The following is a 24,155-nucleotide window of genomic DNA, read 5'->3' as shown; positions in this document are numbered from 1 at the left end:
GCGTCTGTTTATAGTCACCTGCCCTGCCCACGCCTCCCCACCCCTGTGAACTGTTTTTCCTCCAGGTTCTTCTCACTGTTTCTCGCGTGATATGGGCTCCAGACCTTCCAGCAGACTAGTGGCTCGGCTCTGTACGCCCACACCAGTCTCTCTGTATCCCTCTTAAGTACTGACACCCAGAACTGAACATTATTCTAGATATGATTTAAGCAGAAGGACAGTGGACCAAGGACTAGTCCTGACCTTGATCCGGAGTCAGTTCTACAAGTCTACGCCTGCATGACTGTCAGTGAACTTTGAGTTCATCTGAGTCTTTCTGAGGCAGGATGCCTCGACCTCAGTCTGCAGACATTTGGAGCCAGATAACTCTGTTGTGGGGGGCTGGCCTCCACCCACTGGGTGCGAGCAGTGCACTCCAACCACCCCCTCCCCAGTGTGACAACCAAAAGTGCCTCCAGACATTGCCAGACGTCCCCTGGGGGCATACCTGCCCTCAGATGAGAACCAGGTCTTGTGGCCTCACCTCACTTCTGATTTATACCAACCCCAGCTTCCTTTTCCAAGGGCTGCTTAGTGTCCATGTGTCTTTTTCTCATCTACTTATAGGACCTTGAGTTTTTCCGGTTGGTTAACTTTTCATGCTTCTATTCCAGCCTTACGACATAGACTAAATCTAGATTTTGTATTCCAACACACCAGATATCCCTATCCACTCTTTATCTGCACGTTTTGTGAATATCCCTCTGGCCCCTTATCCAAGTGACTGGTGAATGTTGGTGAATGTCAGTCAGGTAAAGAGCCTGCCAGAGCCCTCCGTCCGCGTCCACAGCAGCAGTGCAGCAGCCCCCCTGCGTAAGCCTTCACAGCCAGCTCTCCTGCCACAGATCACCACACCTCATTCTTTACTGAAATCCAGATATTATGCTATTCCTATGACAAAAGGAAGAATGGTTAGTTTTGTGATTTGTTTTCAAGGAGCCAGTGCTAGTCACTGTTGACTGATTGTTTCTAATTACTCCTATGTTATCTATATATTAATTCCGTCTAGAATCTACTCAGTATCCACAGCAACCTGATGGTCTTATAATCTGAAGATCTGCTGTGCTGTTTCTTTTTCCTGTGATTTTCACAGCTTACTGAGAACAGTTTTGCTTAGCTTCATTGTAAAAAAAACATTGAGTTCTCAATGTCTACAAGACGCGATCTCACATTTTTAAGTTCTATCAGGAGCTCGGGGTATAATTGATAGGCCGAGACTGCTGGCTTCATTTCTTAACTGTCTCGGGCTTTAATATGCTCTTAATAGTAATTTGGATTTCTCTTTTAAAACTGAATTACTCGACTAACAAGATGTTTATTGAGCACCAAATGTAGGCAGACATGGGCTGATCGGTGGGGGCGGCAGTGAACAGAGAGACCCAATCTCTCCCTCCATGGAGTTCACAGCAGATGATTCCACCTGCTCTTCCTCCTTGGGGTGGGGGGAGGGAGGGGGGCTGGGGCAAGGCTGAGCGGCTGAGCCGCGCTGCCTGTGCCCCAGGGGTACCTGATCAGGTACTTGACATGCATTATCTCACTTCTTATAAAAACTGCGTGGATGGGACTTGCTACTTCCTCTGACACAAAAGAGAAACTTTAAACTATTAACTGAAAAGCCGCTTTTACTCCGTAAATTTTAAAGTGAGTTTAATTTTTAAAAAATTAATAATGAAGCATTTACTTCCATAGACCAAGCAAGGAGATTGAAGATCTACCCTCGGCCTTGACAGCTGTTAATTGTGCTGTATATGAAATTTTTTTATAATTTTTTTCCCTGTTGAATAGCTGTGTTCAGTGTTTGTCTTATTTACTGTGAACATACAGATATTCAGTAACATATACATCATGTGCACATGTGTTGCTAAACATAGATTTAAAGAAGAAACTATATGGTGTCTGGGTACTTAAATGACCGTTAAGTGATTCTCGTAATGCAAGAGGGCCAGAAAAAGTAACCAGATTTTTATTGCGGTTGCTCTGTATCTCCAGGAAGAAGAGGAGGGTTCGGAGGATGATAACACAAAGCCAGACTTCACAGTCACCCTGAAAACCGATTTCAGCGCCCGTTGCTTTCTGGACCAATTTGAAGATGATGCTGACGGATTTATTTCCCCAATGGATGAGAAAATACCATCAAAATGCAGCCAGGACACCGGGCTTTCAAATCTCCATGCTGCTTCAATGTATGTTATTTGGGGGGTAGTATTGGAATGTTTTGGTGAAAATAACTTTCTAAAATATTATTTTAGCCTTTGTACTTACATAAATTGGCTGACAAAACATGAGTGACTTACCTGGGGTGCGTCCATGCAGATAAACAGTGTGTGTTTGTTTTTAAACTTCTGGCTCAGTGTTTTTATAAGCTTCATCCCCTGTTATTTGAGGGAGCATCTGAGATCTTGCGTAAACAGTCAGAAGGTCTCTGTGATGGCATTGTGTGGTTCTGGTCTCCACAGCTCACCATTTAACACACACTGAGCACAGATAGGTGTCATCTCTTTCTTTCAAAGCAAAATTCGACAAAGCACCATGGGATTTCACAAGCCCAAAGAATTCATTAGTAACAGGAGCCTCGCAGGAGCCCCGGAAGCCGTGTCTGTTGTCAGCATGCTCTGGCTTCCAGCGGGTAGGAAACATCCCTTCCTGCTGACCCTGAGCTCCCTGACAGTTCCTGTATTCGTGTGCTTTCCGCTTTCTCCACAACCCTATCAAGCTGCACATTCATAACATTTATAACAATTCAGATTTAACTCAATTTGCTTGAAATTCCTCTGTCCCCCTTAGACCAGAACTCTTGGAACACCTTCAGGAAATGAGAGAAGAAAAGAAAAGGATTCGAAAGAAACTTCGTGACTTTGAAGACAATTTTTTCAGACAAAATGGAAGGTAAGTGTGTGTGTTTTCCTCCCCCCTCCCATCCCTCTCTTTCCTCGGTCAGATCTGTGCATTGCCTCCCATGTGGAAACTGCCCCGCCTCCTTCCTGTAACCTTGGGTCTGTGCCCAGGACCCCTACGAGGTTTCCTGTGAGATGGTGAGGTTTGTGTGGTCCTTCAAGAAGAAATGCTCCTTGGAGCGTATCCAAGACTGATGCAGAGTCAGCTAACGTTTGTAAAATTAACTTGTCACATCAAATTCTAATCTAAAATGAGCAGCTTAAAGCTAAGTTTCTAGCTGACAGCACTGGTTTTGATTTTTGGTTTTGTTTTTTCATCTTAATAAACTTTAAGGAGAAATAAGGAAAGTGGCACTTTAAATCTTACTGGTTTGTAAGCTCATTTTAAAAGCGAAGATGATAGTTGTCAAGTTGAATGCACAATACACAAAAGCAGCGAGCGCGTGTGACTGACAGGGTACCCTTCCCTAATGCGTCTTAAGACGTGATGTAATCATCATCATGGAGCATTATGCTGAGGAAGAGCCTTCCCTGTTTACAAGTGACTGCACACAGGATGTCTTAAGTCACAGCATGAGACAGGCATAGAACGAGGTAGATTTCTGTCTCTTATGTTGGATTAAGTTTTATCATTATGAAGTGATTTTATTTTAATCCAAATTATTTAAACAACGTAAATACAGTTTCTCTGAGTCCTCTTTCATACTTCTCAAAAGTATTGGGAAATAAAAGTATCGTAACAATTAACTTTGGCCTTTAAAATGTGCTGTATTCCAGTTTATTTCAGTGACTGTATACATTTATTTTTAGGATCTCTGATTTGGATCTGTCCTATTATGATTTTTCTCAAGATTTATTAATTTTTATATTTAAGTATTTGCTTTTCTTTCTCTGTGAATTGTAGGATGTTTAGAAAATATGATAAACGGTTAAAGGAAATAATACCCCAAATAACACTAATCATAATCCTCAAAGACAAACCAGGATTAATGTTTTGATGTGTTTCATTGTGGTCTTCTTCCCAAGCGTATTTTTGCTTTATCTGTTCGTTTTCCCCAGATGTTTATATTCACATTATGCACAGATACCCTATAATTCTATAACCTTCACAAGTTTTAAGAAAATACAATTGATGGAAATCAGTAATCACCATACAAGTTAAGGACTGTGAGGGACTTCAACTATCACAGAATCCAGGTCCATCACTTCGCATCTGAGGCGAGTGAAGCCCCTCACGGGGCCCGGCTGGGGCTGGGGTCAGATGCCCTCTTCTCCTCGCTGCCCTCTGCTAGGAGCCATCCAGGATCCTTTCCTTGAACAGGCAGAGCAGGGATAAAATCAGTTCATTGTGCACAGTTAAATAAGCCCCAAGCTATCCCCTTTCCCATGTTTGCTTATTAAGAAGAAGAAAAGGAAGCCTGGTGTTTGCATGTTTGATGTGTGCATTTCTAAGCGAAATGAGAAGCTGGACCACACTGCACGATGGGGGAGAATGTGGATAACGGCACTGCTTCATCCAGCTCTCCTGAGGGTAGTGTTGTATCTCAGATCTCAAGTACTTAGCACAGTGCTTGCCCTATAATCAGCTCTCAATTAACACTTGTGCATATGAAAAGTATGCATATAAAATTACTCAGTTAACTGTACAGGCTCATTAGTATTCTGTGATCCAGTTGCTGAATTCTGAGACTAATTTTTATAAGAAGTATAAGTATTAACTCTGTTTTTGGAAAAAAACCTGTAAATTATGGATATACCAGTTGCTAATTAGAAATTTAATGGTTCATCAGATGAAATATGTAAAAGTGAGTAAGCATTCAGGGTAAATAAAGACTTGCAGTGTATGGAGACCCTGAATGTGAATACATACATAGCAGCAGCAGAGAGAGAAAGTGTCTGCATGTCTTAGTCCTTCACGTCATTCTGCAAGATGCCAGGTTAACTCTAACAGCCTGGTTGCATGGTGCCTTCTGGGGAGCACTGTCTTTCACCGCTTACCCTAAAGCCAGCTCCAGTCTTGATAGCAAGTGACACCTGGCAGTGCTGATTCTACAGGGTGATAAACTGCGAATTTCCACATGATGATAATTCACCTGATGAACAGTATCCTCTAGGAGAGACAGCAAATGATCATCCGCCCCTTTTCCCTTTGTTTCCACTAGAAACGTGCAGAAGGAAGACCGCACTCCTATGGCTGAAGAATACAATGAGTATAAGCACATTAAGGCAAAACTAAGGCTCTTGGAGGTGCTCATCAGCAAGAGAGACACTGACTCCAAGGCCATGTGAGGAGGCAGCCCCATCCGAGCAGAGGGGGCTGGGGTGCAGGGGACAGAGGCCCTCCCCCCACACCCCGCCTCCCTTGGCGAATAGCAGCTCCGCAAAAACTGAAGTCAGCCTCAGAGCTGGACCTACAAGGCGTGTAGCCCTGCTGCCTCCAGGCCACTGGGGTCAGCTCCAGTTTCCATTGGCTGCCTCAGAAGCCACCTAGATGGAGGGAGGCAGCCCGCCCCACACAGGGCTTCTGTAAGGGAAAGTCACAGTCGCCACGCACCCTGGTGCACACAGACACACGCAGACGCTGACACTGCAGCGATGAATCACTACATTGAGACACACTCATCTGCAGAGAATGTCCCCTGTCCTTCCCTGGATAACTGAGAAACAGACCATTCTCTGTCTAACTGTGACAAAGACCAGCTCAGGACTTCACTCCATAGAGCGAGCTGGCTGGGCACCTCTGTGTCCTCTTCAGACCCAGCAAAGTGGGAAGATGCACTGGAGCCCTGTTTGCTGCCTTGGCCATTATCGCGACCTTTCCCCAGAGCTGCACCTCTCCCTGCTCAGCTCTCGGGTAAACGGGAGCCACGTCTGCCCCCTGCGGCAGGGCGGTCCTCTGTCTGACCTTGTTTCTTCACGACGTCCTCAGCGACAGAGACCTGTGTTCCCTGACTGGGTGGGGCTGGACCACCTGCAGAGGACGGGGCGTGGGGGGATATAGCAGTAGCTATGTCCTTGCAGATTGTTCAGTTAGGCAGGAGTGAAGAGCTGGGGAATTCTCCCCCGAACACGGACTGCACTTGTCAGCCTCAAATCTTCACATCAAATGCTAAGCGAGGCCGTCATGCCATGGAAGCCTGTTTGGGGTTTGGTTTCATTTTGGCTCTAGCCAAACAGAAGGGTCTTGCTTCATTCTTAGCTCAAGGGTAGAGGATCATGAGAGAGAAAGAGCCTGTATTCTCAGCCTCCTGAGTACTTACCAGCGTTTAATTTTTTTCTTTTAAAGTAAACCTGCACTAAAAATCTTCTAACTGAGGGGTACGTGTAGCCCTCAGAGCTCAGCCTAAAGCAGAATCTAAATCACACTATTTTCAAGATCACACGTAAAGAGAAAAAATAATGGTGTGTAGCCAGTTATGATTATAATTTCTTCAAGGACTGTGTCACAAAGCTGTCTACATTAGACATTTTGGAGGGACCAGGGAGTTGAAGACACCAAATCATTCATCTCTTCAGTGTGCTGATGTCATCTTTTGACTTGTTACCTTCTGACCTTCTGTGTCTACACTGAGGAAAGTGGGTTCTGGCTCTGCCTGTCCAGCCCAGCCCCTTTGTGCTTTGTGAGGTTGAGCACAGGGTTCTGCACACCAGCCCCAGGTTGCCCAGAGAAAGTGTTTTGGTGGGCTCTGCCTTTGGCAGATAATGGTGCAGAATGAACAGGACGACAAAGGGGTACCATTTTGTTTTGTTTAATAATAATAATGAGAAAACTCTTTCTGACCAGTTAACCAGTTTCCGAAATGCGTTCTTGAGAAACCGTCTGGTCAGATTGGATTCATAGCAGCATTTTCCATGGTTGAAATGAGGTAGCAGCTGTCTATCAGATGAAAATCCTTTCCATCAGGAGTAGGGGGAAAAGAATACCTTTAAGTTTGCTCTTAAAAAAAAATTATATAGAAGCATGAGCTATGTGTTGGAAGTGCCCTGGTTTAATCTACACACCTAAAGATGGTACGTAATCCTACTATATATATATATATAGTTTGGTATTCTTTGCTCTGCTGTTTACATTGCAGATTGCTATAATTTCAAGGAGTTATATTATAAATAAAATGATGCACTTTAGGACGTTTTCTATTTTTGAAATCGGAACATGAATCATTCACATGACCAAAAATTGTATTTTTTAAAACAAATACATGTCTAGTTTGTCCTTTCTGAGTAGTTATTCTCTTAAATAAGCTATAATATAAATCGAATCATTACCAGTTGACTTTCAAAGCACATCTGTTTGAGTATTGTTTTGAAAATACTAATATGCTACAGAACTTGAAAAGAGGAAAATCTATATAAATGAGAAGCTACTAAATGTTTTGAAATCTATTGTCTCTGCCAAAGGTAAATTAAGTAAAAGATTTATTCAGGAAACCCGCCCATTCAAATTTGTATGATTGAATAAAAGAAGACACCAAGTTATAGTAAAATAAATAGTGTATGGAATGTCGTGTTTTCCTTTGTAGTTTCTAATCATCAATATATTTCCTAGAATAAATGAAGAACAAATGAAGGGGAGGAGCCCTGTTTATGCTGGATTCTATCTGAAGACATGTTAGTCGGTGGGTTCCGGCTCCGCCAGAAATGCGGAGGCAAATTTATTTCCACAGCAACCATGTCTGCAGCCCTGAGTCTCAGAGCCCTAGAAGCAGTGTCTTAATTGGCTTCACACAGAACACTCAGGACTGCGGTTTGTCCTTTGCTCTCTTGGGGGAGAGAGAGAGAGAGAGCGAGAGAGAGAGAGAGAGGGAGAGAGAGAGAGAGAGTGTGTGTGTGTGTGTGTGTGTGTGTGTGTGTGTATGTATTAGGACATGCCAACAAAATAAATGTCAAGGGTTATTTAATAACAATGATAAGTAAAAAAGCGTAAACTTGAGTGTATGATTGTAAGAATCAGAGATAGCAGGGGCTTGTCACTTTCCCAGTCGTTTGCTTTTATTGTGTTTTTGTCTGGAGCAGACCTTGCAAGAGCTGTTTATATAAAGTACGGTAGCGTTATTGTTTTATCTTTGAAGCACTGCATTTGGAGTTCACTTTTTAGACATGTTTGTGCAAGGTTTAGGCCAAGGGCCTGCTGAGAAGTTTTTCAAGACAGCTGAAATTGTGTCTTGTGCTGGTAGGAGAAAGCTCACACAATGTCAGTGATCTCCAGTTCAGGGGAAATTTCCATGAAAGACTAAATCATATTTCAAACTGGAGGACCAATTTTCTTTTAATTGCTACCTAATTCATTAGGAGCTAATAATTAGATTTCTTCCTTTTGGTTGCCAGCTGGAAGTCAAAAGATGATTATTCGTTGCCAAGGGAAGGATCAGCAGTGCCTCTGTTTGTGGTATCAGTGTGATTTTTGCTTTGTCTCATTCTGATGCAACAGTCGCGTGGTGGTGGAAGAGCCTGTTAACAGGATGCACCTGTTCCCAGGTGTGGCATGTCTAGCCCAGGACAAATGCCTCAGGGCTGTGCTTGTGTCATAAGTATAGCACTGAGGTGTCCTGAGGGATGGGCCTTCATGGATGTGGTTGAGCTTAGAATTCCTCATAAGGTGAATATTAAGGTTTATTATGAGAATCAAGGGGCAGCCATGTACCAGGTAAGTTGGTTCTTTCTGGGGCTGCCTAGTTCTCAGTAAACAGAATTGGGTCGTGTATCCAGAACTGATCACAGATCTGCAAGGAAAATCAAAATTTAGTTTATTAGTTTTTTAAGAGATTCTTAATCTGATCACAAAGATGCAATTTTTCTTAAAGGTATATCATTTTCTACCATTGGTATATTTATAGTTGAATGCCATTAACTCTTTGCTTTGTGCAAATCTGGTTGTGGTCTAAAATCGGTTTTGCTTTCAAGGCGGGGCTTCCTGAGGGGGTTTCTCCCTGGGTTAGGAGAGGCGGTTTCTGCGCCAAAACCCACACCTTTGTGGTATTCTTCCGTTTGGTTAAACCAACAGGGAGGGTAAAACTGGACTAAAACGTTGAAGCAGTGTTTCCTTGGAAGCCCGTGGGGTTAGCAGAAGCCAGAATGTGCTCTCCTTTCATTAATCCCCTTGCTTTTTATTTTTTCCACACACGACCTTCAAAATCAGTAAACGACATTTTGTCAAAAGAGAGGCAAAGCGTCCTTTCAGATCTGTGTGTACTGAAATTGTGTATGCTGACGTCTCGGCGTGGCCGCCCCCACAGGCCCCAGAGCCGGGTGACGTGCGCGCACTGTGGCGCTGGCTGCTTTCCCGGGTAGGGACTGCGTCCTCGTGGGTATCTGCGCGCTCCCACCACAGTCCTTCGTAATAGGTGTGTGTAGATAGGCTGAGGCTTACAGGTCTCCGCGGGTGTGCAGCCGCATGAAACCCGCACAGCTGCAAGTCCGTACTGCTATGAAACTGCACTTATGTCTCTAGGGGATCTCATTTTGCCTGGAATCCAGCCAGTCGTGGTCACATGCGCAGCTCGAGAAATCCGTGTGTCAGATCGAATTCTCAATCTGAAGGCATCCACACGATCATGACATCTCCAAGGGTGGGTACAATTTTAGTAAAATAACATGGGCCCAGAGCAATGTTTACATGACACGGAAGCAGAACGTTATTTGAAATGACGGTTGTTCCTTTTATAAATGTAAACCGAATTTTAAAAAACTGTTATGTACATTTTTGTACATGACTGTATTTTGTATAAACTTCAATAAAATATTTTTAACTGAACGTTCTGAAATTTTTGACAGCCTCCAGAATGTGTGATGGAACCACCCTGTGGCCTCTGACCCTTGCCTTTGGTAAGGAATCACGCTGCTCCCCGAGCTCCTCAGAAGCCTCATGAGGATTAAGATTTGTTGTTCTGTCTCCAGGGAGGGCACCCGAAGGTGACACCAACTGGGCACAAGCTGGATGTGCCCGTGATGCTGGGTTGAAGAACAGGCTGGTGCTCTGTGCTCAGCTGCCTTTGAAACAGTTCACGGAAGAGGCTGGAGGGATGCAGAAAGAAAAGCATTAAGAAAAACAATTGTTTAAGTACATTTCCAAAGTCTAGGAGGCCATCATAGGTAAACACGCAAACCATTTTCTACTTTGAAGCTAATGAAGCCACCAGAAAACTGTGATGGCGCATTTCAGTTGTGTGAGGTGAGTGCCTCGCCCCTGGGGAGGTCAGGTCTGCAGGTGTTCTCTAAGTGACTCAAATACACATTCAAAATATAGTAAACATGAAATTTTTTTTAAAAATGAAGGATTGGAGTAAAGACCTTGTCCCAGTCCTGACACCAGATTCAACCCGAGATCTGGCTAACTCGGGAGCATGAAGGTACAGCACTGCTAACAGCACAATTGCATGCTTTCTGCCAAAACTGAAGCTCTCCCTGAATAGTTTGATTTTTGAAATACTGGGTCCAAAGTAATAGGCAGTAGGTATTGATCCTCCGTTTTCTTAAATCCTATTTTCATGGTTGCCCCTATGGGCGACTAGGGGGACCAGAAAGTGATGCTGGCCCTAGTACACTGGCTTCTATAGCCTGGTGCAAAGACCGAGGGTCCTCCAAGCCCCAAGCCCCGCCCTTGCTCCCTGGGAAGTGGACAAACTGAAGGGGAATTTCAGACGGACTGCAGGAGGTTGAGGGAGAGGTCCTTTTCAATCTTTTTTTTTTTAACTCCATCTTTTTTAAAATTTTTTAAAATATTTTATTTATTTATTACTGTATTTATTTTTTATTTTGGCGGGGGTGGGGGTAATTAGGCTTATTTATCTTTAGAGGAGGTACTGGGGATTGAACCCAGGGCTTTGTGCCTGCTGAGCATGTGCTCTACCACTTGAGCTATACCCTCCCCACTTCAATCTTTCGATGGTCTCCTTACTACCTCCTCTAGAAGTGGATTCTGAATCTTGTAAGACAAAATGTATCAGAGTTCTCCCTGAGCTGGGTCAGCTTATCAAGGCTATAAATACACCATTGAATTTCATACTCAGTAAAAGCCAAAAGTCAAAATTCCCAAATGCATTTTTAGAATGCTGGTTGGCAGGCCGACAAATGGGATTTGGCAGGAACTGGCTTGTTGACAGCTTGCTTCTTAGTTTTCTTCTCCATCAACAAGGCTTATACCACAGAGGGGCTCTGAGTTGTGCAGCATCTGCCCCAGGGTATGCACCCCAACGCAAAATGGACTAAGAACCTCCATGTCTCAGCTGGTTCTCTGTGTGTATAAATTCTGTTACTGTGACTTTTTTTTATTGAGGTATGGTCAGTTTACAATGTGTCAATTTCTGGTGTACAGCACAATGCTTCAGTCATTCATGAATATACATATATTCGTTTTCATATTCTTTTTCACCATAAGCTACTACAAGATATTGTATACAGTTCCCTGTGCTATGCAGTATAAACTTGTTATCTATTTTATATGTGCTAGTCAGCATCTACAAATCTCGAACTCTCAGTTTTTCCCTTCCCATTCCCTTCCCCGCTGGTAACCACAAGCCTGTTTTCCATGTCTGTTACTGTGACTTGAAACTCACAATCTTTTACATGTTTGAATCTTCCTTTCATTTCTCAAAAGCAATTCAAAGATGCTAAGAAATCCTGTCATGCTTTTGGTTCTATGGCTTTCAGTGCTTCCTGGTAAGATATTTTGTGTTTTGTCTGTAACTTTCTGTTAATTTTGAAGAACTTAAAATGACAGGACAAGATTAGACAAAGAGGAGGGAAGGCAGGGAGGGAGACAGTGAAGAGTCTGTTTCTCTCTGATATCAGAGAGCAGGATTTCTTGAGCTGGAATACTGGCTAGGGTTCAAATAGTACAGTTGTCCCATGGGTGCCTAACAACCTGCATTTCTGACAAGCTTCCGGGGGCTTTGATGCTGCTCATCCCAAGTCCCTCGTTTAAGCAGAGGGTGCAGACTGCGTCCTGGGTGTTTGTGGAAATAAGCAGCTTCAGTCAATTCAAAATCCAAAATTGACAGTGATCGGCACACTTGCCAGCACCAGCGGAGGCCAAATGCTGCTTGATGCTTAAGATCCAGACTATAGACAGATGGCTTAGCTCTGTGACCAGACACACTCCTTACCCTCCCTGTCTCCGTTTCTCCATCTGAAAAATGGGAATAATCGTCGTACCTGCCTCACCAAGGTTAGTATGGGAACTTACCTGGATGAACATAAAGGGATCACACTCTAAATCTTCAGTCAATGATGGTGGTGGGCTATTATCATCAGCACTGAGATAAAGATACGCTCTTATGTGGAAATCCAACGAGACATTTTGTATCACTACAGAAAAGGAATTGTATTTCCCTCACCACAACTCCCCTCACCCTGTGATCCCTTGTTTGTATAAGTCAGAAACAGCAGGCACCTCCAGCCCTTTAAGTACAAATCAGTACTAACTGGTAAGCATGATTTTATGGAAACACCGACCCATTCTCTTGGTCTGAAAAGTAAAATTCTGACTATTCTCAAAGCAATTTGCATCAAAACCTGTGTGCAGCTTTCTCCAAAAGATCTTTGCTGGCTAAATTCCCTCCCTCATAGAGCAGGACAGACTCCTCTTAAGTCTACTCCCTGAAACATTTTGGGAGGTCCATATCTGCTCAGACACGGAAGAATTAACTGAGACGGCAGCTGAAACCAACATGGGAATGCCAAGTTCTGTGGAGGGAAGGAACAGAATAACCTTTGAACTGATTTCTAGGTCATTTGGTGTCTTGAAATCTCTGTCTCAGGGTTTATTTTTAAACCCCTAAAAACTAGGTGTACCCTAGGGAGGAGATTTGCTCTGATTTTGGAAGCTCCTAATTAGCATGCTACATTTCATCAAGCCTGTGGGCAAGGCAGAGACTGGGCGGGGTCTTGGGTCCTCCCCCAGGCCCTCATCAGCCCCAGAGGGGCAAAGTGGACGTGCCACTGCTCGGCCGGCAACAGGGCAAGTTTTGGGTTCAGCTGATCTGACCCTAGCATTGAGTGAGGTGCTGCCCCCCATCACCTCGGCGACAGAAACTCCAGGTCTCATCTCCATACAATCTGCCAGTGACTTGAACTTGAGAGTCCTTGAGTCTACTACACCAACATCCGAGCTCCTGGGAGCGCCCAGGCAGGAAAGGTCAGGAGACCCATTTTTAACAACAACAAGCCTCTGGCAGTGGCAGGCTGGTCCTGCTGGGACCACAAGCCAGGACCTAGTTGGCACTTGCTGTTGATCTTGGCCCTCAAGAGCTCCAGCTTCTTATGGCACCGTGGGGAATGGGGTTATTTCAGAATCTGCTCTTTGGCTTTCTTTTTCTCCTAATCTTAACGAAATGGTGACTGGGAAGGACTTCTGGTTTAACATTTTCCTGCATCTGAGGAGTGTGTGTGAACTGTTCTTGTTTAATTCCTCAGGAAGTTCAACACCAATGGGAGCTGAATCAATAATTACCAGAGATTGTATCCAACTCCCCTGGGATTAGGCCCCAGAAAATCCGCTTTCAAAAGATATGAAGACCATGTGATTGTGCCTCCTGCCTAGCATCCTGCCATTCTTGGAAGAAAAACAAAAAAGAAAAGCTGACATCTGAACTAATTTTCTCCATGCCACACATAACTCAGGAGGACACAGGCCATTAGTTTTAGAAGGAAATAAAGCACCAAAGCCTGGATTAGCTAATCTGTGGGAGAGGCCACTATTAATACAGATGCAAAGAGTCTGCCCACAGTGAGGTGGGCCCCTCCTCCAGCACCTGTTCTGTTGCCTGTCCCAGTTTCTCACTACACAAGTGAAAGTTGTTTCAGATGGACGCCCAAACCCACACCTGATTCGGTGTGGGCGAGCAGCCCTGCCTGTGTTTGAGTCTATCTGGGTTAGCATCCCAAAGAAGAGAGCTGTAGTCAGAGACTGACATCTGCCACACCCTTCGCAGGGCTCTGCCCTCAGGTGAGCTAATCCCTCTTTTACCTGGGTTGGAAAGGCATGGTGGTAGTTTCTGTGTCACATCTGACTGGAGAATCCCCTCGATCTAATCCACAGGAGAATTTCTGAAGCCATGAGGACCTACTCTCTTCCTTGTCACAAGCCTCTCCTCAGCTTTGTGAGATACTCTTCCTGCAGGTAAGTCTGCAGATGGAGCCTGCCAATGGCACCTGTCAGTGCTCCCCAAAAGTGTTCCTTAAAAATCAAGACATTCACAAACCAGAAGACTCATAACTCAAGCAACCTTGACTACTAACAAAGTAGTACAAAGGCAAGACAGGCACCATGTTCTTGGATATTCTAGAGACTTAACAAACCATGTTCTTGGTTTAAAATCTGCTTGCCTCCATTTCTAGGAGCCAAAGAAAACCGGAGACAACCAACATTTACACTTCTTTTTAAAAAGGAAATGATAAAATTCTGCAGATTAGCCTTGATTTTACTGACTTTCTCTTCCATGCTTGACCCTAACACAAAATATTCTGAGTTACACCTCAGATCTGTACTGGTTCCTGCTGTATGCCCTCCTTCATTCCACCTTTATCTCCATCATCCAATGAACTGTGATTTGGCTGTATTTTCCTTTTCCAGTTTTACAGAGATGTGGTTGACATGTAACACTGTACATTTAAGATGTGCAACATGCTGGTTTGATCTACTAATACAATATAATGTAATGCGAGTCCCATCATAGCATCAGCTAACACCTCCGTCACATCACATAATTATCATTTCTTTTCTGTAGTTAGAACATTTAAGAACTACTCTCGGCAACATTTAAATTTGTAATATATTAACTGTAATTACCATGCTGTTCATTAGATCCCTAGAATATATTCGTAACTGGAAGTTTGTATCCTTTGACCCACATCTCCGCACTTCCACCACTCCCCAGCCCCTGGCAACTACCATTCTACTCTGTCGCTATGAGGTAGGCTTTTTAGATTCCACATAATAAGTGAAGTCATATAGTATTTGTCTCTCACTATCTGACTTAGTTCACTTAGCATGTTACTTTCAGGGTCCATCTATGTTGTCTCAAACAGCAGGATTTCCTTCTTATGACTAATATTCCATTGTGTCGCACATACATACATACATACATACACACCACAATTTCTTTATCCATTCATCCATTGACAGACCTGTTGTTTCCATGTTGGCTATTGTAAATAATGCTGCAGTGAAGATGGGAGTGTATGTTCTCTTCAAGATCCTATTTTTATTTCCTTCAGATATATACCCGGAAGTAAGGTTGCTGAATCAGTTCTGTTTTTAATTTTTTGAGGAAACATCATGTTTTCCATAGTGGCTGCATCAATTTACATTCCCATCAACAGTGTATGAGGGTTCTGCTTTCTCCACATCCTCACCAACACTTATCTCCTGTCTTTTTGATAATAACCTTTCTAACAGGTGTGAGATGATCATCTTGTGGTTTTGATTTGCATTTCCCTGATGTTCAGTGATGTCAAGTACCTCTTCATGTACCTGTTGACTGTATATCTTATTTGAAAAAGTATCTATTGAGTCCTCTGCCCATTTTAAATCAGATTGTTTAGTTATTTTTGTTATTGAGTTGTATGAGTTCTTTATGTATTTTGGATTTTAACTCCTTATCAGATACATGATTTGCAGATATTTTCTACCATTCCATAGGTTGCATTTTTATCTGTTGATTCTTTCTTTTGCTGTGCAGAAGCTTTTTAGTTTGATGTTATCCCACTTAACGAGTTTTTGTTTTGTTGCTAGAGCTTTTGGTGTCATATCCAAAAAATCATTGCAAAGGCCAATGTCAAGAAGTCTTTTCCCTGTGTTTTCTTCTAGGACTTTTAGTTTCAGGTCTTGTGTTCAAGTCTTTCATCTATCTCGAGTTAATTTTTTTGAGTAGTATAAGATAGGGGTCCAAATTTATTATTCTGCATTTGGTTATCCAGTTTTACCAACACCATTTATTAAAGAGATTACTCTTTCCCCAATGAGTATTCTTGGCTCCCTGTCAAATATTACTTACCCATATATCCAACTGTTTATTTCTAGGCACTTGATTCCATTGCACTAGTCTATTTGTCTATTTCTATGTCAGTACCATACTATGTTAATTACTGTAGCTTTGTAGTATAGTATGAAACAGGAAGTATGATGCCTCCAATGTATTCATTTTCTCAGGATTGCTTTGACTATTTGGGATCTTTTGTGTTTCCATACAAATTTTAGGATTATTTTTTCTATTTCTGTGAAAAATGCCATTGGGATTCTGATAGGGATCACACTGAATCTACAGATGGCTTTGGTTGGTATGGACATTTTAACAATATTAACTTTTCCAATTCATGAACATAGGCTGTCTTTCCATTTCTTTGTGTCTTCAATTTTTCAAATCAAAGTCTTGTAGTTTATAGTGTAAAGATCTTTCCACCTCCTTGGTTAAGTTTACTCCTAAACTTTTTTTTATTGAAGTATAATTAATTTACAATGTTGTATTAGTTTATGGTGTACCTCAAAGTGATTCAGTTACATATATACATTCAAGTGTGTGTGTATATGTGTATATATATTCTTTTTCATTTTCTTTTCCACTATGGGTTATTACAAGATACTGAATATAGTTCCTTGTAGGCCCTTTGTTGTTTATCTATTTTATATGTAGTAGTTTGTATCTGCTTATCTCAAATGCCTAATTTATCCTCCCCCCACTTCCCCTTTGGTAATGGTAAGTTTGTTTTCTATATCTGTGAGTCTGTTTCTGTTTTGTAAATAAGTTCATTTGTATATTTTAGATTCCACATATAAATGATACCATAATAAGCGAAGTAAATCAGATGAAGACAAATACTATATGGTATCATTTATATGTACAATCTAAACATTGTTTTCATGTTATTATGAAGGGGATTTTTTTTTCTTTTTCAGATACTTGTCAGTACACAGAAATACAACTGATCTCTGTACATTAATTTTCTATCCTATAATATTACTGAATTTATTGATTAGCTTTAGCTTTTCTTGTTGGACTCATTAGGAATGTTTATATGTAAAATCATATCATCTGCAAATAAAGACAATTTTACTTCTTCCTTTCTGACTTAGATGTCTTTTTTTTTCTTGTCTGATTTCTTTGTTTAGGATTTCCAGTACTATGTTGAATAAGAGGGATGAGAGTCATCACCCTTGACCTGTTTCTGATCTTGGAAAAATTTTCAACTTTGGACCATTGAGTATAATGTTAGCTGTGAACTTACCATATATTATGTTGAAGTATGTTCCCTCTTCCCAACTTGTTGAGTTTTTATCATGAAAGGATGTTCTTTTGTCAAATGTTTTTCTGCTTCTGTTGAAAGGATATGATTTATTTTTCATTCTATTAATGTGGTATATCACATTTATTGATTTGCATTCATTGACCCATTCTTGCATTCCAGGGATAAATGCTGCTTAACCATGATATACGGTTGTTTTAATGTGCCTTTGAATTCAGTTTGCTACTATTTTGTTGTGAATTTTTGCATTAGTATTCATCAGAGATATTGGTCTGTAGTTTTCTATCCTTGTAGTATCCTTATCTGGCTTTGGTACCAGGGTTATCCTGGCCTCATAAAATGAGTTTGGGAGTGTTCCCTCCACTTTCATTTTTTGAAAGAGTTTTAAAAAGGTTGGCATTAATTCTTCTTTAACTGTTTGGTAGAATCCACCAGTGAAACCATCTGGTCTAGGGCTTTTCTTATTGGGAGGTTTTTGATTATTGTTTCCATCTCCTTCCTCATTATTGGTTTGTTTGGAGTTTTAGTTGTGTCATGATTCAGTCTCGGTAGGTTGTTTGTTTCTAAGGATTTATCAGTTTCTGCTAGGTTTCCCAATTTGTTGTTCATGATAATCTCTTAAGATCCTTTGTATTCTGTGGTATCCACTATAATGTCTCCTCTTTCATTTATAATGTTATTTATTTGAGTCTTTTTTTTCTTAATTTAGCTAAAAGTTTGCCAACTATGTTTATCTTTCAAAAAACCAGCTCTTAATTTCATTGATCTTTTCTATAGTTTTTCAGGTCTCTATTTCATTTATTTATGTTCTCATCTTTATTATCTCGTTGCTTTTGCTAATTTTAGGCTTAGTTCTTTCTTTTCTAGTTGTTTGAGGAGTAAAATTAGGTTGTTTGAGATTTTTTTTTTCTTAATTGGACATTTATTGATAGAAAATTCTCTTAAAACTGCTTTTCCTGTATCCCATAGGTTTTTGTACGTTGAGTTTCCATCTTTGTTGGATTCAAGATTTTTAAAATTTTCCTTTTGATTTCTTCTTTGACACATTGTTTGTTCAGAAGTGTGTTGTTTAATTTACACATATTGGTGAATTTTTTAGCTTTCTTCTTGTTAATGACTTCTGATTTCATACCATTGGGGTTGGAAAAGATAACTTGGTATGATTTCAGTCTTCTTAAATTTGTTAAGACTTGTTTTGTGACCTATTAGATAACCTATCATGGAGACCATTCCATGTACATTTGAGAAGAATGTGTATTGTTGGAGGGAATGTTCGGTATATATCTGTTTGACTCATTTGGTCTCAAGTATGGTTCAAGTTTTCTTGTTTCTTTGTTGATTTTCTGTCTGAAGGATCTATCCATTGTCAAAAGTGGAACATTAAAGTCTCTAATTATTATTATATTGTTGTGTATTTATTCCTTCAGATCTGTTAGTATTTTCTTAATATATTTGGGCTACTATATTTAGCTCCAATGCTAGGTGCATATATATATTTACAACTGTTATAACTTCTTGATAAATTGACCCCTTTGTCATTATATGACCTTCTTTTTCTCTTGTTACCACTTTTGGCTTAAAGTCTATTATGTCTGATATTAGTATAGCTATCCCTGCTTTCTTGTGGCTTTCAATTTGCATGAATATCTTTTTCCACACCTTCACTTTGAGCTTATGTGTGTCCTTAAAGCTGACGTGAGTCTCTTGTAGGCAATATATAGTTGAGTTTTGGGTTTTTTAATCCATTTAGCCACTCTTTGTCTTTTATTTGAGAATTCAGTTCATTTAAATTTAAAGTAACTAATGATAAAGACTTACTAATGCCATCTTACTGTTTTCTGGCTATTTTGTAGTCCTTTTGTTGCTGTCTTCCTCTCTTGCTGCCCACATTTATGAGCTGATGATTTTCCATAGTGATACGTCTTAATTTCCTTGTCTTTATCTTCTGCGAATCTACTGTTTTTGCTTTATTACCAGGAGACTTACATAAAACATCTTATAGATATAATAGTATATTTTAGGCTGATAATTTGATTGTATATAAAAATTCTACCCTTTTGCTTTCCCTCTTATGTTTTTAATGTCACAATTTACATACATACACAAAATACATTTTTATATTATGTATTCACTAGCAAATTATTGTAGCTAAAGCTTTTTTAAAAATACTTTTGTCCTTTAACCTTTATACTAAAGTTAAGTGATTAACACACCACCATATTACAGTAGTAGAGTATTAGGAATCTAACTGTATACTTACCTTAACCAGTGTGTTGTGTATTTTCATATGTTTTCACGTTACTAATTGGTGTCCTTTCCCTTCAGCTTGAAGAACTCCTTTCAGCATTTTTATATAAAGTCTAGTAATGAACGCTCTCAGTTTTTGTTTGTTAGGGAAAGTCTTATCTCACCTTCATTTCTGAAGGACAGCTTTGCTGGGTTCTTGGTTGGCAGGTTTTTTTTTTCTTTCTTTCTTTCAGTACTTGAATATTATCACTCCATTCTCTCCTAGATGCAAGGTCTCTACTGGGAAATCTGCTGATAGCCTTATGAGGAAAGATCATTTTAGACTGAAATTTTGGAGTAAGCTATTAATTTCATGAACTTGGAAGTCCATATTTCTCCCAGGTTTGAGAAATTCTCAGCCATTATTTCTTTAAATAAGCTTTCTACCTCTTTCTCTGTCTCTTCTCCTTTTGTAACTCCAATAATATGTACATTGTTTCTCTTAACGGGGTCTCCTAAGTCCTATAGGTGTTCTTCAGTCCTTTTCATTCTTTTTGCTCCTCTGGATAATTTCAGTTGATCTGTCTCACTGATTCTTTCTTCTTCATCTTCAAGTCTGATGTTGAAGCTCTCTACTGAATTTTTCAATTCAGTCATTGTATTCTTCAGCTCCAAAATTTCTTTTTTAGATTTTCTGTCTCTTTGATGTACGTCTTATTTGTTCTTGTCCTATTTTCCAGATATGATTAAATTGTTTGTTCTCTTGTAGTTCTCAGAGCATCTTTAGACAATTTTCTTAAACTATCAGGCAATCCTAGATCTCTGTTTCTTTAGGGCCAGTTACTGGAGGTTGACTGTATTCCTTTGATGGAGACGTCTCCCTGATTCTTCATGATCCCTGTAGCCTTGCATGAGTGTCTGCATTTCAAGAAGCAGTCATCTCTTACAGACATTATGGACTGACTTTGGTAAGTGAAGACTTTCACACCTACAAGGGTTGGAGAGGGAGTGGGCACACTGCAACATGCTGTGACCCAGGTCTACTGGTGCAGGGTACCAAGTGTGGGGGCATGTGGCAGCAAGGGGTCCAAGAGGCATGGTCTCTCTTTGGCTCAGGTTGCTGGGGTCTACAGCATCAACAACTGTGTGGTCCTTGATGAATGCTGCAGGGAGTCTGCAAAGGCTACAGTGGCTGTTGGGGTTCTGAGCAGCACCTCTAGATCCAGGGACTGGAACAGGCAGCGGTGGTGGCCGATGCCTGTGGTCAGCTCAGCTACAGGGGTCAGCTACAAGTACCTATGTAGTGGCTGGGGCCAGTTGCAGGCATGCACCTAGTCGTGGGTGCCAGGGCAGGCAGCAAAGGCCAGGGCCAGCTGCAGGCACCCTGGCAGCTACAAGAGCCCCTAGCTATCTGCATGCTCTCCTGTGGCTGCAGTCTCCCCCTAGGTGTGCACACAGCAGTGGAAGCCAGTGACAGGTGTCAGGCCGGCAGTGTGCAAGTGCACAGCTGAAGGGGCTTGCCCCAAATGCACACATGGCGATGGGGCATCTAGGTTCATGTCTTATATTCACAAAGAGGCCTGGGCTGGCTGTTGGTGCAGTACCTGGGCTCTAGCAGGGGCCAGATCAGGGCAGGGAGAAAGTAGGTAGGACTCAGGTGGCTGATGCCAGTGAATGCAAATACCTGTGGGTGAAAGTTGGTGAAATCTGCAGGGAGTCCATGGTGGCTGTGCTGTCTCTCGTTTTCTTCAGTGGTGAAAGCTGCTGGGTATGTCTGTAGAGCAGGTGTCTAGAAACCACAGTCGCTCTGCTGTGTGCCTGCTTCTGGTAGCTCCTACTTTTCTTCCTTGTTCCATCTCTGTGTGTCTCAGCTTTGCCAGTCTCTGGGTGGGGTAAATCTGAAGTGGCACCTTCATGTGGTGCCCCAAAAGGCTGGGGAAGCTAGTCACTCACCCCACTTCCCCTTTCCTAGTGAAGGGTCCTCTATCTAGCTGGGAGCTCCCTCTTGGTGCTGAGCAATGCTAGTTTTGGGGACAGGATGATGCAGGCAGAATGAAGCTGCCTTCCCCTTTTTGTATGGTTAGTCTCAGGGTTTTTTGGTTCCCTGCAGTGCTGAAGTTTCTTAAGTGCACTCCGGTGCTCTGTTTATATATATTGTCGATCTTTGTAGGGAGATGGAGGCTGGGTATCCTACATTGCCATTTTGATGATGCCACCTCCAGCCCTGCAACTCAGGAGCAGCCAGATGGAAGAGACTCACAGGGCAAGGTATGTGGGAAAGGGCATGGAGCTGTGATGCCCTCTTCAGGCACACCACACTCCCGGTACCTCCATACGTTCTCCAACTTGGAAGCTACTATTTGGCCATCACTTCCAAACTGTGGTCTGGGAGAAGTTAACAGATACTTAGCTGACCACTGAATGCCAAAAGAGACCCCGTACTCACTGACAACAGCTCCAATGAGACCTACTGCGGATGCTATGGGAAAAGCACACCTGATCCGTATTTCAGTCCCACAGTCATAGAACTGCCTTACTGAACTGTACAGTGGCAGGAAAACAAAGCTCCCCACAGCGTCTCTGCAGATGGGTGGTCAAGGAAGTGACCTGCTACATCATGATGTCTCTTTCAGTTGGCCACTAGGCAACTTCATCTCTAGCAACCCATTTCTAGTCAAATTTGCTGCCCACCTCTAGCAGCTTGGCACAGTACAGATTAATGGTCCATGTCCCACCACTCTGACAGTGAACAAATTATTTTCTCTAAACATTCATTTTTTCATGTGAAAAATTAGGGTAAGAATAGTAATTTTAGTTACGGAGAGTTTGTCACATGCTAGGCACTGTCCCACGTGCTTTCCCTTAATTAATTCACTTAATTCTCATCAACAACTCCATGAGGTAGGCACTATTTCTGTTCCCATTTTCAATAGGAAGAAAATGAGGTGCAAGAGGTTAAGAAACCTGCCCAAGGCCACACAGCTGGTAAGTGGTCGAGCCAGGAGGGCAGAGGTGGCAGTTAAACTGATTCGTGCATAGATAATGCTCAGTGCAGGGTCCAGCGCACAGTCAATACCTGGTGGCGATTATGACAGTTAAAACCTTGGTGCCTATTTCTGTGCGTTAATCTTAGACACAGCTTGATTTTTCTCACCCCTGTGGCAGAAAGGCCCACACATTTGTTCTCTCTGGTTCAGTGTCAGCTATGACCACGTTCCTCCTAAGACTTCAGCAAGTTACCAGCTCTGTTGTTATGATTCCTGCAAGTCTGATCTCAAAGAGTTGGGGCAAATCTTTCTCCATTAAGGGCCACGTATTAATATGTTAGGCTGTGTAGGCCAGACAACTGCTGTCATGTATCCCTTTTTTCTTTTATTTTAAAAATATAAAACCTATTTTAGCTCATGGGCTATAGTTTGCCAACCTCAGCTCTCCAAGGTTATTAATACAGAACTAGTCTAGTCATCAAAAAGCTTTCACATGGAAATGGAGCTATCAGAATTGGCTACATTGCCTGGTTACACTTTCATTGAATCCCACCTACTGCCTTATTTTAATGAAATTATTTTTTCATTAAACTGGTACATTTATGAATACAGTGGAGAAACTTCCAAATGTCTGCAGGTGAGGACGGTAAGTAAATCTAGAAATGCCTATCTAGAATCTTCCAAAACTAAGTGATGAAGGGAAAAGAGGAAAATATGCCAGAAAAAAATCATTTTTAGAAAATTTCACTCATGCAACAAATATCTGGAAGAATTTATTGAGCATATCTATGTGCAGGCACTGCTTTTGGTGATGAGATTTTAGAATTTCAGAGCTCAAAGGGACCTTAGAAATTATCTGGTCCAAACTCCTTATTTCATGGATAAGGATTCTGAGGCCTAGAAATTTAAATGGAACAGGCTTTTTTGTCCCTCAAACTTAGCACATATATATGCTATTAAGTGTTTGTTGAACGGAACTTAATGGTTTAAAGGTGGTAAAGAGAACAGTAGCTTCCCATTACTAACAGTACATTACAGTACAGTACATAGTAATTTTTAAAATTTTTTGAAAAAAGTTTTTTGCTGTGAACAAGTGAGGTAAGCATCAGCTGTTAGATTAGTAAGTCTTGGATTCAACTTTAATTTCTCCTTTTCCCTTAAGGCTCTCATTGCCCCCTCCCCTCTCTCCTGTCCACACGTCTGTTTACACTGTGCTCTGTCCTCCCCACTCCAATTCCTCCACATGTATCCCCCATCCATGTTTTCTTCTTAAAACCAGGCTCAAGTCATATCACTGCCTCCTTCCTCTACCTCAAGGTTATGAACTTTTTGACGTTTCAAGGCCTTAGCCTGGTTCCTCAGTCCCAAACCTGCCTTCTTTCTCCCCAGTCATACTTACCATTATTCTGTTTCCTCTGATGCTCCCTTCAAATTGTTCCTGGCCTTTCTCTAAATACGCTCCCACTTCAAGCCCTTGCTAAGAAATGCCTTGTCACCTGTCACAAGCTTCTGGAATCCTATCCATTCTTAATGCCACCTGCTCCTCTACCCTGCTTTCCTCTTCATTTCCCCAGCAGTTCTCCTTTCTCGTGGCAGGAACGAAATTTGATCTATTAGATTACTTAGGTAGATGATATAATTCTTCTACTGAAAGCAACCTACCTATTTAGCAGGTACAAGAAGAAACAGTTCTGGTTACATTAAAACACCAAATTTATTGCATAATATTGAACTATATGCACACACATAGAAAATAAACATTTCATATAAC

General features: G+C 41.6%; 2 protein-coding genes and 1 long non-coding RNA gene across 4 annotated transcripts in view; 2 read left to right on the top strand and 1 right to left on the bottom strand.

The window, feature by feature from the left end:
- FAM13A (family with sequence similarity 13 member A) overlaps positions 1-7,421 on the top strand; it is a 265,769-nt gene extending 258,348 nt beyond the window's left edge. Inside the window, 3 exon segments of the mRNA XM_015250473.3 lie at positions 2,029-2,222; positions 2,824-2,925; positions 5,096-7,421. Coding sequence (XP_015105959.2) covers positions 2,029-2,222; positions 2,824-2,925; positions 5,096-5,222 — 423 coding nt within the window. The 3' untranslated portion in view covers positions 5,223-7,421.
- A 1,364-nt stretch (positions 7,422-8,785) lies between these two features.
- Positions 8,786-24,155, bottom strand: part of HERC3 (HECT and RLD domain containing E3 ubiquitin protein ligase 3) — a 130,325-nt gene continuing 114,955 nt past the window's right edge. Inside the window, exon 27 of the transcript XR_012061307.1 lies at positions 8,786-9,944. The gene's annotated coding sequence lies outside the window, so the exon portion shown is untranslated. The remainder of the gene's footprint in view (positions 9,945-24,155) is intronic.
- Positions 9,851-21,956, top strand: LOC107034875 (uncharacterized). Of its 2 annotated transcripts, XR_012061327.1 has the most exons (6): positions 9,851-10,101; positions 13,344-13,875; positions 13,969-14,049; positions 19,684-19,799; positions 20,232-20,365; positions 21,568-21,956. It is a non-coding gene; the product is annotated as an uncharacterized lncRNA (long non-coding RNA). The 2 variants fall into 2 exon arrangements; XR_012061326.1 differs by lacking the exon at positions 9,851-10,101 and having other exon boundaries at positions 11,655-13,875.

This window comes from Vicugna pacos, chromosome 2, assembly GCF_048564905.1.
Source record: "Vicugna pacos chromosome 2, VicPac4, whole genome shotgun sequence".
In the NCBI taxonomy this organism is placed as follows: Eukaryota; Metazoa; Chordata; class Mammalia; order Artiodactyla; family Camelidae; genus Vicugna; species Vicugna pacos.
This window is presented reverse-complemented; position numbering and strand designations above follow the sequence as displayed.